Source organism: Bombus bifarius, unplaced genomic scaffold, assembly GCF_011952205.1.
Source record: "Bombus bifarius isolate JDL3187 unplaced genomic scaffold, Bbif_JDL3187 scf7180000008047, whole genome shotgun sequence".
NCBI lineage: Eukaryota > Metazoa > Arthropoda > Insecta > Hymenoptera > Apidae > Bombus > Bombus bifarius.
Window position 1 is genome coordinate 465,656 of NW_022884413.1, and position 14,748 is coordinate 480,403.

Below are 14,748 nucleotides of genomic sequence, written 5' to 3' on the forward strand. Positions count from 1 at the left end.
ATAAGTATAAAAATATCGTCGATATTATCGGTATATAATCTAACATTTTACGTTCGTAATATTCTTACGTGGGAAGTTCAAGAAAGTTCAGCGTCTCTTACGTAATTCCATAACCTTCAGCTACAACCTTTAACTTTAACCTTTATCTTTTTAATCTTATCGATACTCGAGCGACTATAATCATGTACTATACAGAGTGTTCTAAATTCTTCCAGTCAAACCTTCGCAAAAATCGCGGTAATGAAACAAAAATTCGCAAAGTCTTACCTAATGGTATTTGGTCGTCCGAAAAGTGTCTTTCTCTTACAGACGCGTCTTTTACAACGACGCATCTTCATACAAACATGAAACCTAATCTATCGAACTTTGTAATCTTTATCTTGATAAAACAAAATGGATCATACGTAATTCGATAAAATAATATAAAACGGAAAATGTTGTGCATCCACTATTTCCTTATAAAACGAAAGAAACCTTTCGGACCATCTAATATATAGTTAAGAGATAAATTCAATTATATTCCATATATGAAAATTTCGAGAAGTCCGGTTTAACGTAATACCATAAAACGTAAAAACATCACCCCACCCTCTCAAAAAAGCCCAACGTTCCTTCGACTCACCTGAGAATATGTTGATTGGTAGACTGCAGCAGGATCGTAGTATACTTGGTGATCAGCATTTTTCCTCTCGCAGATACCTCGAGGAAATTCACTAGCCGAATCGTTAGAAGTAAAACCGAGCTAATTCGCGTACAGCCGTGTAACACGAAGCTGCGATAGTCTCCGCGCGACAACGACGACAGTCGAAAGAGGGGTCTCGCACTCGTTTCGCATAAATCGCGGTCTAGGAAAATCGAGCAAAGCGAATGAAGAGCCCGTGGATGCCGCGGAAATTCTTCCGGCTATATTTAACGTTTCCAGCAGGCACAAAGCGATCCGGCTGCATCCTTCTTTTCTCCTTCTTTTCGAGGTTCCAGCGAAAACCTTGACGTCATTCGGCCGTCGATCTTGCCCGTGGTCAAGTCACCGGTTTCGCGCCTCCTCCGCAACGATCGTCGCTGTGTTTGCTTCGGCTTTCGCTTTGTTTGTGCTGCACGTCGTCGACGAGGCGTGGTTTCGAGGCTGAGTGAGTTGCCGGATTGATTGGGTGTCTGCTTTTGGCGAGGGTGTTGATTCAAATCGCGTCACTTCGTGGTCTCTCGCGTTTCCTTTCGAGAATACGTGCACAAGTGTTTGTGCGATTGATTGGAAGTTTTGCTAGCTTCGCAAATATTGAAGTTACGATCGGTGCTTATTTTAAGTATGATTAATGTGGCTTCTTGGCGATGAAATATCGTTCCACTCGATCGATGCGTTCATAACGCTGATTAGAATTTCCGTAGAAATATTACAGATATACGATCGATGTTAATTTCAACTGTAATTTCCGTCATTTATCGGTGATTCGATAAAACATCTTTTTAATAAATTGTTTAAACATTCTACCAGTGTTTGTGGTAATTGAAATTTTTATCGGAAGGTTGGAATTACGATTAGTGATCGTTTTGGATACGATCGATACTCGATCGATAGTGGTTCGACGTATATTTGCCGCTTCAATTGATTATTTATAGCATTGATTGAAATCTTCGTAGAAGTATCGAAGTCACGATCAATGTTAATTATAAGTATGATCAACGTCGACCGTTGGGAATTCGGCGAAACACTCCTTTTAGCTCGAAGCTTTGCGCTTTATGATTTCATTTCTAGAAAGTTAATAACTTCGTTGAGAAATCTGCAGCTTGGTAAGTTTTAACATAGGAACCTTGTTCGCGATTAATATCTACGCTTCGTTATCTTCGCAATATTTATTAACTTGCCTTAAACCGCTATCGATCTATTCCTTTCCTTAAAACAGGTTACTTTTCACAGCATCCGTAGCAACAGATCTTGATTCGAGCAATCTTACCTTCTAAATTAAACTTCCTGTATAATCAACTTACAAAGTTGTTCTTTACGCGAGAACAAGATCCTCACGATTACTCGCAACACCCACTTTAATCATTAAATTTATTCAGAAAGATAAGTCATTTGACGTAAATCTCATCTTCTGACCAAGCTTCCTCTTCCTCGTCAATTTCAACTTCTTACTCTCCTCTTTCTCATCAATTCTTCAAAACTTTTCGTATCCACGACGATTACGTCGAAGTCTTGAAAAGTCAATTTTTTCAGTTCCTCCAGTTTCCACCTTCGACCCAGCGCGATAGTGAACGTAACAATCACGTCTCTGTCAACCGTGTTCGACCGAAACACGCAGCTGTCGCAAGAAAGAAGCTTCGAGTCAGGTGTGCTGTACCCTCTTTACTCTCTAACTGTCCAGGTCGAGGAGCTCGCGAACGGGTCCCAAGGTTTTGCCTCGTGTTTACCAGCCTGACAGATAGCGACAGGTGCAACGATCACAGATTGGCTTTCTTCGTTCGAGAACGGACACCATGGCGCCGTTTCGATTCTATTCTCGCGTGTCGTCCTTAGAGTTTCAGCTAAAACATCGTCGAATCTTGGTTGACGTTGGTCAGCGTTTTTGCACGATTTTTCCTTCGACTTAGTCGCGTTTATTCGTTGGAGATAGGATTTTCACTGTGATTTATTCTCGCTCAACTATTAATCGAGTTTGATATCGCGTCTCCAACAGAATTTTCAGCTTTAGTTTTATTCTTCAGCGCTACTAAGTCGTCGAGATTTTCGTGAAGTAGTTGGCAATGCTACATGATTTATTCTCTGATTTATGTCTCGTTCATTCAACTTCGAAATTTTCACGCGATCCTGAATTTCTTGAATTTACGTAGTCCTTTTGATATCCGCCATCTGATGCAGCTTGTCGATCTCGAAGTTAGACTCTGTTTTCATATCTTCGGTGTATCTTCATCAAAACTGTCGATTTTCCCCTCATTGACGTTGGTCAACGACCTTTCAAATGTCTTCAGTGGTTTTCTTTCGCATCGACGATGTCACGCAATATATTCTTGAATTTACTTTCATACATACATCGATCTAGCTTCACTCTCGATCCTCCATTCGATCGTGAATTTCGATTTTCCTGTTAAACGTTCAGCGTGTAAACGCTTCTTAGCGTTTCGCCAAAGTACCGTGGTGCGTTGCTTGACGTTGGTCAGGGATCCCACGACTTGCCCTTCGATTTATCCTCGTTTATCCACCGATCGAGCTTCGCGTCGAGTCTGCCGTGCGATCTTGAAAGATCGGTCAACGTTCCTGCGACCTTGTCGGCCTCGAGGTCCGGTCGATTATTCTTTATTGCGACTCGTCGAACGATCGAGGGCCGCGCCACCGTTTCTGGAATACGATTTCGTGGAAATCGTGTTGTCGATCGAGTCGAATCACCAATGGTCGTGTATTTTTAGCGCCACTCTGCCAGAGATCGCGACGGTCAACTTGTTCAATGATGCAGAGAATCACGGGACTCTGTGAGATTCCGAAACGTAACACGATCGACTTGCCTCGTTCAGGGAATTGATTCTGTCTAAGACGTTCAGTGTATTCTCAACTGCATTCCGTTTTGAAGCTCGTATCGATTATTAGATTGTCTGCTGATCAGTAACTTCTTTGAATCTTGTAATTGAAGATGACAATTTTAAATAAATTTATATATTTTAAATCTTGCAAGTTTATAAGTAAAATACGATAATGTATTTTTGCTTGACCATTGCTTCGATGAATTATTCGAGCTTTTTGATCTTCTAAGATTTATTTACCAATAGCTTGACTTTTCGTCGTACGATCTTTTCTGCTACGCTACGCGTCGACATTCTTAGATTTTCCAAGACGAAGTTGGCTTAGATTGCACAGGAAGATCCTGATTATTCTAGCGATTCTCGGCTCGGTCGTTTGGGATTCAGGGTTTGACAAGGAGGTCAGCTTGATCAACTCGTTGTCTCAGAGAATCATAGCGATGTTACGCATCTATGCACCGAGATCTTGATTATTAAACGAGACCAATTTAGTAGACGCGGCAGAAGTGTCTTCTTTGTTTCATAAAATCGCCTGAATGGAGTTCTGTTCGAGGAAATCATTGAGCCGTAACGGAGGATCGCAAGCGCGCGTGCCACGTTAAAAACAAAATTCCGAAAATTTTAGCAGTCCGAAAGTAATCGTAGGACACGTGCGTTGTAACGTTACGCGGAAGTCGATCACCAAAGATTCCAATTATTCGAAGAATTCAGTCCAATCAAGTTACTCGACGTTGGAAAGATCGTACAAACGTGCGTTAAATTGTCACAGAAACCTCGATCCTCTAGAATTCGTATTATTCGTAGAATTCGCTAGAAAGCAGTTATCAGTAACGTCAAATAATTTCAAACATTCGCGTTAAATTGTTACAAAGGCCTTGGCCTGGAATTCATATCGGAAAATCCAGCTGAGAAGAGAGTCACTGGAAAAATATTATATAATTTGAAAACCGCAGTTATTAAATTGCAGTAAAGTCCTTGATCGCGTAGAATTCGCATTGTTTGAAAAAATTTAGTTGCACGAGAGTCAGGAGAAATGTCAAATAGCTTGAAACATCTACTAAATAACTATTAAATTCTGTATATCAAATTGTCAGAGACCTCGGTTAAAATTTGGATTATTTAAAAAATCCAGCTGCTGCGAATAATTGCAAGCACTAATTATATAGTGTTAAGATCAATTAAAAATTGGAACGTTCGTGATTTTCTTCAAATACTTCCAATACTCGATCACTCGATTAATCACCTGTTTGTCGGTCACGTATCGTTCATTCGAAGCTCTCCGTATCTCGGTTCACCAATGCCGTATTCACATCGTAAATCACACTAAAAGGAGGAAGAATCTACACTCAAGAAGAATATTAAAAAAAGAGAGATATTCGGTCGCAACGATTGGTCTATCGATCGTCCGCTTACACTCACAAATTGGTAACCCAAAGTTCACCAATATATCTTATATCGTACATAATACCGTAGAAAAAACAGTCTGCGTTGAAGAAGAACAGCGAAGAAGCAATTAAAAATGATTCACGAATCTCGACGATCGATCATCTACTCTTGAAGCTCACATATTGGCCATTCAAGGTTCACCAAATGTCAGTTCACCGGTCACCATATCCGATGTCATGTATCACCACATCAAGAAGAAACAGTCTATGTTGAAGAAAAGTAGCAAAGAAGCCGATCAATGCCAAAATAGTTGACAGATCTGGATGAGCGAGCACAATGATCCGAGGTCTCTGTTGAAGAACAAGGTACTCGCGTGTCAGAGACACTGGCAGGTGGTAGCAAACCGCCTTAAGTAGCATCGACAGGAGCGTGGCTGGTGCCAGTCCTTGTCTGCCAGTTCATTCGGAAGTGATCTGCTCAATAAGCGTCGCTCTGAGGCGCGTTTAATCGGTGTCAACGAAGGACAGGCGAACGATAAACAGTCTTGCGGTGGTTATATCGATGACGTCGCTTCTAGAAACTCCTCCGAGTGCACTTACTTCTCTGTTAACTACACGATCCTCTATCAGAAACGTTTCTCCTCGAGCGTTTCTCTTCCTCGACGAATTTATCAAATTTATCGGCGAATCTCGAAAGAATCGAACCTTTCGGTGACCTCTTCCGGTATCTTGCCCTTCTATCCGAACTCTGAACTCTGTTCGTGGATCGTTCGTGAACTATAGCAAGGTTCGAAGGATCGGAGGCTGGATCACGAGACGAATCGCGTTATCGATCCCTGAGAATCGACAATGGCGACGAGGAGGGATCGGTTGCAGAGCGGAGGAAGCGGATCGAGGGATTTTCGCGAGACCCCAGGTAAATTGAGCTCAGCGTCCACTCTGCTTCGCGTCTCGCCGTCTCGAATTGATTTCATGCTCGATCGCGCTTGAGTCTGGGTCATCCGCGCTAACTTTCCAACTCCGCCGAGTCTTGGAAACGCGTAGTGTCGAAGACGTGGCCATTGTACGCGGTTCGGTTGCGATTTTGGGCCGATCGACGCGCCATTCCTCTCGACCATCGCGGTTAACCTTCGGAAACTATCTGAATTGGGGAACTACCGTGGATCCCGTTTTCCTTCATCGTGAGAATCTTACGTTCGATCGAGACAAGCTTCGACGATATTAGAAAACCTTCAACGAGACACTGTCTAAGAACGTTCGTAGATAATCGACACTCGCACTCGAAGACCTTTCATCTTCACCTAATCACGTCCCACGTCACCAGAGGACGAAACCTCTTCCAAACACTTTCTCCTTCGAATCTTCAAGCTCTTTCCAAGTTTTCCTAGTCCTTTCGCGTTACCACACCTTTTACCTGCGCCATGTTCAAAGAACCATCGATCCACGTTATCCAAGGATCAGACAAAGAATCACCACCCAAGCTTCCTTCGTGAACCTTTTAATTGAAGGTTCACGGTAAAGTTCTCCAGGGATTCATGATACTACGGTCCTCGAGGATCTCGATCATCTCCAATACCTAAAATCTGAAGGATTTGGCATCGATCGTTCTCCAGGATCTCGCTTTCTTGGATTATTTATAGACACGGCGGACAAAGAGGTTCTCGAGCGTGCAGCCCGGCTGCCGGTCGCGAATGGACTGGTTGCACGTTTGTTAAACACTATAGTCGCGGCTGTACCGCGCGGACTCTAGCTGCACAGGCGCCTATAGTCTCGGCTGGTTACGCCGACTGGATCGTCCTGTGCTCTCTCGGCGACTTTTCGAGCACGCCGTGGCTGTCTCTCCGCGGCGTGGCCACGTGTGCTTCAACAGTGTGCAAGGGGACTCTGCACTCGCGTCGAGAGTGCGCACACCGGGGCTGGGAGAACTGGCTGCCGGCACGTAGGCACCGGGAAACGCGGGACGCCTACTTGCAGGGTACTGGGTGGGGGTGATAATTTCGTGAGGCACCCGGTCGACCGACCGAAGAACGGTCCTTCTTCGACGGCATCGAGATACGTGTGGGGCCACGTCCGTAGGGTTTTCGTTGTAGGGAAGATCGCGATCGGTTAGTATATAAGGTGTTCTTTCGTTTTGAAACGAATTGCAAGATTTAATAGTAGAATGCTACGATTTTTCCTATTTTCCCTAGGAATGGTAAGCGTAGGAACGTACAGTGGCAAATAAAATTAATTTACAGATTAATTCGCAAGTTTAATTGACACAGTGAATCGATGAACGTTTACGAAGCTTTCGTTGTAGGGAAGATCGCAGTCGGTTGGTTGTTATACAGGGTGATTCTGAAAATCGTGGTACAATCGAAAAGAACATACTTGCTCTCGTAGAAATTTGTTTAATCGTTAATTGTTACCAATATTTTATAGCAGCGAATATACCTTCAAAAAGTCTTCAAAAAATCTTTTAATTCCATAAATGTTCACCTTTTACCAAAACGCTCGCGTTCGAGAACTCGTTGACTAAAGCACGATCAATCAACCCGGGAGCAAATATACTTATGCAGAAGCAAAAATTCCGCAAGGAAACGCTAATTTCACGCGACTGCCTCGAGACTCTATCAGCCAGTTATCTGGCGATTATTCAAATTACCGAGTCGACCTCGCGAGTTTCACAGAGGAAACGGTTGATACTTAACAAATTGCGGCAACTCTCTTACCATGGTCCGATTATTTCAATTGCACGTGGTCACCGACGAAAGAAAATCACCGCCAACTACTAAATTCAAATAAAATAAAATAGGAGAAAAATCGTGAACGGAACTCGATTACTCGCCGTGACCAGGCTTAACCTAATTGCGTGCGCGAGTACGTGCCTGGTAATTAAGAACAATTCGCGAGTTAGAGCGATCGAGAGGTGAGTTGGTTCAGGCTCGTTGAAATTCCAACCGCGAGGGACGAGCCGTACGTAATGTGCGTAATTTATCGTAAGCTTCTTACGCGAGTCGGTTTCAATTTCTTGCTATTAAGGCACGTACGTGATGGCAGACGTAGTGGAAGATCGGGCGGTTAACGGTGGTGGTTCTTGATACTTTTCTTCATTTTCGCTCTCTTCGCAGTTGCTTTTTGCCTCTTTTATTTCTTCCATTTTAGAGAATCTTTCTTGTACCGTATTTTTCATTTAATTGCTGCGACTCTGTTGGAATACTTGTAACAGATATTTATACATGCAAGTGTTCAGCTTCCTATAAATAAAATTTCGCCTGCCTACAAGAAATTATTCCTTCTCGCTTTAATCTTTTCTATTCTTTGCGTAATTTCGTCGTACAACAGGATCCAAAATTATAATTATATTTCCCTCTGTGATTAATCTATTTCACAAACTGACACGATATAGTTAAGAACGCAGTGCTGTAGGTTCCAAAAAATTCACACCCGTAAACCGTTCGCCGATCGTTCGACCGGAAGTCCTCCAGTTTTATCCTCTCACGTGTAGTACGTTGCACCGCGTGAAACGGTTGCCAACGGCAACAAACGGCAGTTTGCAACGTCCAGATAGGCGCATTAACGGAGGAACGGGGATGAAAACGAACAGATTTGGCCGTGGCCCGCTCGATTGTCCCATCGTCCCTTTCTCTCGTAGCCGGTCGTCTATTAAATAACCGTGGATCGCCGCTTTTCCGGCGCTCTCGCCCGTGAGATTGATAACGCAGCTGCGTTATTGCCTCGAGATCGACCCTGCGTTTCTCTCAATGCACTTTTTTTCTCTTCTTTCCCTGTATTTTATGAAGCCGGCATGCTTAATTGCCACAGGTATCTCGAAGGTAGGTTTTATACTTTTTTTACGAATTGCAGAATTTAATTCCATTGTGAAGGATCGACAAATTGTTCATCTTTTGCACAATGATTATCATCGCTTCGGACTGATTTGGTTAAAGCAACGATATTCATCGTTAAATAATATTATTATTGATTTTGTGTGCTATCGATCTTGCTATCATGCTATCACGTTATCAATTTTGTGTGCTGGACTAGATTGGCCGCGTGGTAGTGTTACACAAAAACAGATGAATGTAACTTTCGTTGGCGGTGTGGTATGGAAGATGGTGAGACAAAGAGAGTGCTGAGACGCGTGCAAATCCTGTACATCGTTCATTAAATAAATATAAAATTATTTTAATAAGAATTCTAAGTGTAATCTTAGTGTTCCTTCACTTTTATTTCGGCGATTAAGATCCACAATTCTTAACAATTATTAATACTTTTCTATGCGAAATTATCGCTGGAACATGGATATTCACGCATTGGTGAGAATTTATTAAACACACGAAAATCCACGTAATATACAAAAATATCTAAAATATGCAAAGTTTAAAATACCGATTCGACGTATGTGTATAGCAAATATACAGCAATAATATGTGTTAGAGATTTTATGTAAGGGGACAGCACTAAACTCCACAGAGATTTCCACATAGCAAGGTAGTTCTTCCACTTCGAGTTCTTGCAACAGAAATAATTTTTACTATTGCAATCGTAATATCTCTGTTAACCTACTTTTCGCCTATAAATCCTAACCACAGAGATATTATTGCCGCGAACCGGGTATTACGACATTCTCAAATTTTTCTTTAGGAAAGGGAAAAGAAATTACGGAAGAGTCAGCTTCCCAGAAATTCCCTGTACTCGTTTCTCATATTAAAAACACGTTTGCGTATCGTGTCCCTTCATTGTATGCTAACGACGCACAATTTACGGCGTGTTTCGTACCACCACCGTATTTTCGCGCGTTTAATTCATCTTCGCTCTTGCACAATTACGCTTCGTTTATCCTTTCATTCATTGCCGCTCGTCTCATACACCAACGAAAGCCTCAAAACTACTCGTTAACGAATCCCCCCATCTCTCTCTCCTCTCTCTCTCTCTTTCGAGCAATTAAATCGCAGAATTGCAATGTAAGGTTCATTATAATTCCGCGACACATTCTCTTCGAGGAAACGGTTTCCGCGCAAAATTTATTTTATTCCTCCCTTTTTAATTTATTTCGATATCGAGTTCGGAGTTGCAGAAAATTTCGAAATATTTGGAACAAAAGTCGACAAGCTCTGAAATCGAATTTCAGCCCACTTGAATTTTCTCTTTAAGTTACTCTTCAATCTTTACTCCAGAATCCTAATTCTCAAGAATTTAATGAAGCTACTCTCTTCGTTCGATCGATTCCCCATAATCCTATCCTATAGATATCACATTTACACATACGTACGTCTATATTATCTCCATCATCTATACTATTTCTCAACATCGTATTTCTTCGTTCGTCAATCCGCGATCTCTTCATTTAAGAAACCTCGGTATCAAAGTTTTAGAAATTGGACACGACTTTGTCGTTCGACGACGATCCTGCGTCTTCGATTTTCATAAAAATATTTCAACTCCCACTTCACTGTGCTTCTACTGAAAGTTGCTTCCCCAGAAATTCTAGCAAAATTCTAATCGATCCTCTGCCTAGATTGAGCTAAAAATTCTAGCAATGCTGCGCAAGATTCCACGTGCAACATTCAGTCTCCTGTTCGAGTCGAAGAAACGGAAAGTCTTTCCACTCGATTGTTTCCTTCTCGACGGCCGTATATAGGCGGAACAGGATCCGGTAGAAAAATCCACGGAAGAGGACGAGGCGGACGAGATGGAAGGCGCAAGAAACCTTCGCGAGAAACCGGCAGCCGTTCCCCGAGTTTTGCTGTCGGCCAGTGAAGGTCGAGCGTAACTGCTCAGCCAGTTGGCCGGTTTCCACAAATAGCCGTCCTACTGTGCCTTCTTTGTTCGTTAATCGTCCCGAGAAAGCAATTAGAAGCTTGTGCACACAACCGTGCCACCATTGCTGATCTTCTTCTTCCTCCTTTCGAATCTATTTTTTCTTCCTTTATACCAAGTACTCGGTTACGTTTTTCCGGAATGGAAAAAACCTTGTTTAGAAGTTCTTAGGAGGAAAGGCACAGATGGGAACAATAAAGCTTCGCGTGTTCTAGATGTTGGATATTTTTATGACGACTTTGTAATGGTTTCTTGCCTGAAGATTTATGGATAGAGCGTGAAAGTGTTGGAAGAATTCGATTTCAGTATGTATCCTTTTGTTTCTTCTTTTTCTTCAACGATGTTTTCTATAGGTCCATGACGAAAATCTTACAACTTTTTTAACTCTTTCGGAGTATAGCTCGGGACAGACTTCGGTACAGATATAACCTCGTTTGTCTCATCAAACTTTTTACTATGATTTCTTTATTTTGAGAAAATTTGCTGATGCGATATTAATAATTTGTGATAAAACCATCTACCAACACATAATACTAACTTCTGATTTGTGAAATTTTATTAACAAAATTCGTTCGAAAGTACGACAGAATTGAGATTTAACAAAAATATAGTTGCCAACTAGTCGCAGGTAATCCGGGGAAAGTGATGTGGAAGCGCTTCGAAACTACAAAACTATGGCTAGTCGAAAATTCACATCGAAACAACCTTCTACTACACTTGCCCACTTCGCACCCTCGTACCCTCGCCTCCTGTCCAAGGCGCCATTAATCAAAAAACAAATTCGAACGTGTCTCACCGTTCAACGCACTGTTCACCAGTCAGTTTAGTTCGTTCACCCCTCGAAAGCCCCCGTCACGCTTACAGCGACGTTTCTTCGCCCGTCTCGATCGAGATTACCCCCGACTCGCCTGTTTCACTCCTCTTGCAACTTCCTGCGCGTTGCACTGCGGGCTTTTCCTGCATTTTTCCTATTTGCACGATTTTCAGCTGGTGCAGGGTACACGTTTTTCCCATTGTTTATACGGGAATTCCACGACAAGTGGTTTGATGCCGTTCGAGGGTCGCGCTCCAGCGATGAAAAACTCTCTTCTCCTGTCTTTCGCAACGTTTCGAAGGGGAAAAAGCATTCTCGATGGCAATGGCGCCGCATAGATGGTACCGTTGAATTTATGGAGGGTGAATCGAGCGTTGTAATATCAGGGGCCGCGTAATCACGGCCCTCTCGATCCACGAACGAACCGAGATTAATCGCGCACGACCTCTTATTGGCGGATCCACACTCTGTCCTCGATAGTGTGGTCGAAGTTAATTGGCAATGGATACAACTGTGTGTGTGTGTGTCTGTGTGCATTTCGGGGCTGAAAAGTTGGAGAGAGCCGTTGAACGTTGAACATATTCGCGGCAGGGAAATTTTGATTAATTTCTTACAGCGAAGAAAATTTGTTATTTACTTTCGTTAAACGGGCCGAAGGAAAGTTAGAGAAAAGAAGATGACTGCACATGTGTGCTAGGGAAATGTAAAAAAAAAACGAGAGTCTACAGATTACAACTATAATCGTCTTAGGAGACTTTCTCCGAAAGCTTGGACATTTCGACAAGAAATGGAAGAAAACCGTGACGGTAACAAACGAGGAAAGAAACAGAATTACTGCGAGCTATTTTCACCGCGATGACTCGCTCCCATTCAATAGCATTTTCACTCGAAAACTCGATAAGACGCGCATCTGTCGACGGTTTTGCCGGTTCCGTGTTTTTCAAGCGTGCGACTGCAAAAGCATCGTTGTTCTTCGCCTTGCAACGCAGAATCGACCGACAGAGCGGTATCGTTTCAGGTTCATTAGCGCTTAATGAGTTAATATGAGTGAGCTCTTTCAGACTACCACGGATTAGAAGATTCGAATCAAAGTACTGCTCGATACGCGACTCTGACGAATTCAATTAAACACGAAACGGCCATATTCGATTGGCCTATTTCCAACTATCAATTACCTAAACTTCGTCAAAGATCGCGATCAGCTCGTTTCCATCGAACGATTATTTGGATTTTCTCCAATCTTCGCGTTTGTCTATTTTACTTTGATTAAATTTCCTCGGGTTTTGAAACTCGACAAAGTGCATCGAACTAGCAGAGAAAAAGCAAAGATCCTGTTGAGAATTTTGGATCCTAATAGCCGAAATAATGGTATAGGAACACTAAATTGACATTAGAATAGTTATACATTTATTTGATAAACGATTTCAAAGATATTCATCGATACACACTTGCACGCGTCTCAGCACTTTCTTCCATACCGGACTGTTACCCGACTGAACAGTTTACATTCATTTGTTTTTGAGACGTCGCGCACACACATACTTCTACACACTGATATTCACATACAAGTATTACTACTACGCATCTAACCTAGTCTAGCACATAAAATTATACATATCTCAATAGCTACTCTCTGCTACATCGACTCTTCAGCTACTCTCTGACACATCGACGCTACAAAAGTAAACTGAAGATAAACTACTTATCTAACCATTTGCAAATTTCTCATCAGAAATTTTATTTAAAAGGAACCACTTCATCTCAAAGACGAAAGTATGCACCGCTATGTTGGTAGCTTTCGAGTTCGTACTCATTGAGAAAAATGAGAAGCAAAGTGAAGGAACGATCTCTGAATTCGAGTCCCTATTAGCCTCTATCTGATCGCGGAGAATCGGCCGTTCTTTCACCGGTTTAAACGGTCCCGTAATGAAAGCTCGGCTCTTCCTCCAGGCGAAAGGAGATCGAAGAGGACGGACAATTAATTTTACGAGCGGTGCAAATGGAAGCCAAGCGAAGCGACCACGAAGAGACACGATTGGCCACGATATTTATCGTCTTTTATCGTTCGGAGGAAATACGACTCGTCTCTTAGATGCTCTTTTAATCGATCGTCTGGTAGAATCGCCGTAAGGCTGCCTCTTTTTCTCGTTTTTCATTTCCGTTTTCAACAACTATCGGATGTCTGATAGAAGTGAAGTGTTTGAAATTCTCACGAGTGTGTTTGTTACGTAACAGATGTTCGTTGCTTGGATTTCTTACGATGTTTAATCAGGATAATTATGATGGATCGGTGAAAGATAAATACCCTTTTGTTCGTATGTCGCTGGAAATGATAGTCAGTGGTGCTGTGATGCGTAATAATTTACCAATCAATAATATCGATAGGTTTGACAAATCACAAATCATTGTAGACTTCTCTTTTACAGTTTCACAATTTTAAGTAAAATAGGATAATCGAGTGACTCTTCACTCGTAAAATGTATTTTAAAAATCGTATTTGTTTTATTATCAAATTTGTAATTCGTGGCCTGTACGTACGCGTGTATTTTATTATCTCTTGCCTTTGGGCTACGAGGGACTTCCAATTTTATTTTTATTTACGACGCCTTACAAATTCTATACGATTGCTTCCATTACATTTTTTATTCTAATCTCGTTCTTCACTTATCACCATATAAACTTTGCCTAATTACTTTAACGATTAATTTAGTCGATCCTAAACTCTCAGCAGTCTCCTAACAATCTTATTTTGATCTGACTCTCATTGCGCTATATGTAACGAACAACACACGATAAACCAAGATCAGCGCCTTACAAATTCTATACGACTGCTTCATTACATTTTTTATTTTAATTTTAATCTCGTTCTTCGCTTATCACTACATAAACTTTGCCTAATTTAACGATTAATTTAGTCGATCCTAAACTCTCAGCAGTCTCCTAACAATCTTATTTTGATCTGACTCTCATTGCGCTATATGTAACGAACAACACACGATAAACCAAGATCAGCGCCTTACAAATTCTATACGACTGCTTCATTACATTTTTTATTTTAATTTTAATCTCGTTCTTCGCTTATCACTACATAAACTTTGCCTAATTTAACGATTAATTTAGTCGATCCTAAACTCTCAGCAGTCTCCTAACAATCTTATTTTGATCTGACTCTCATTGCGCTATATGTAACGAACAACACACGATAAACCAAGATCAGCGCCTTACAAATTCTATACGACT

At 41.7% G+C, this 14,748-nt stretch overlaps 1 protein-coding gene across 7 annotated transcripts in view; it reads right to left on the reverse strand.

Moving 5' to 3' along the window:
- Positions 1-14,748, reverse strand: part of LOC117207984 (protein sprint) — a 157,133-nt gene that overhangs the window by 79,679 nt on the left and 62,706 nt on the right. Inside the window, exon 1 of one of the 7 annotated variants that reach the window (XM_033448749.1) lies at positions 623-1,533. The exons of the other annotated variants lie outside the window; for them this stretch is intronic. Coding sequence (XP_033304640.1) covers positions 623-681 — 59 coding nt within the window. The 5' untranslated portion in view covers positions 682-1,533. Of the gene's footprint in view, positions 1-622; positions 1,534-14,748 lie in introns of those variants that run through there. 7 annotated transcript variants of the gene reach the window in all.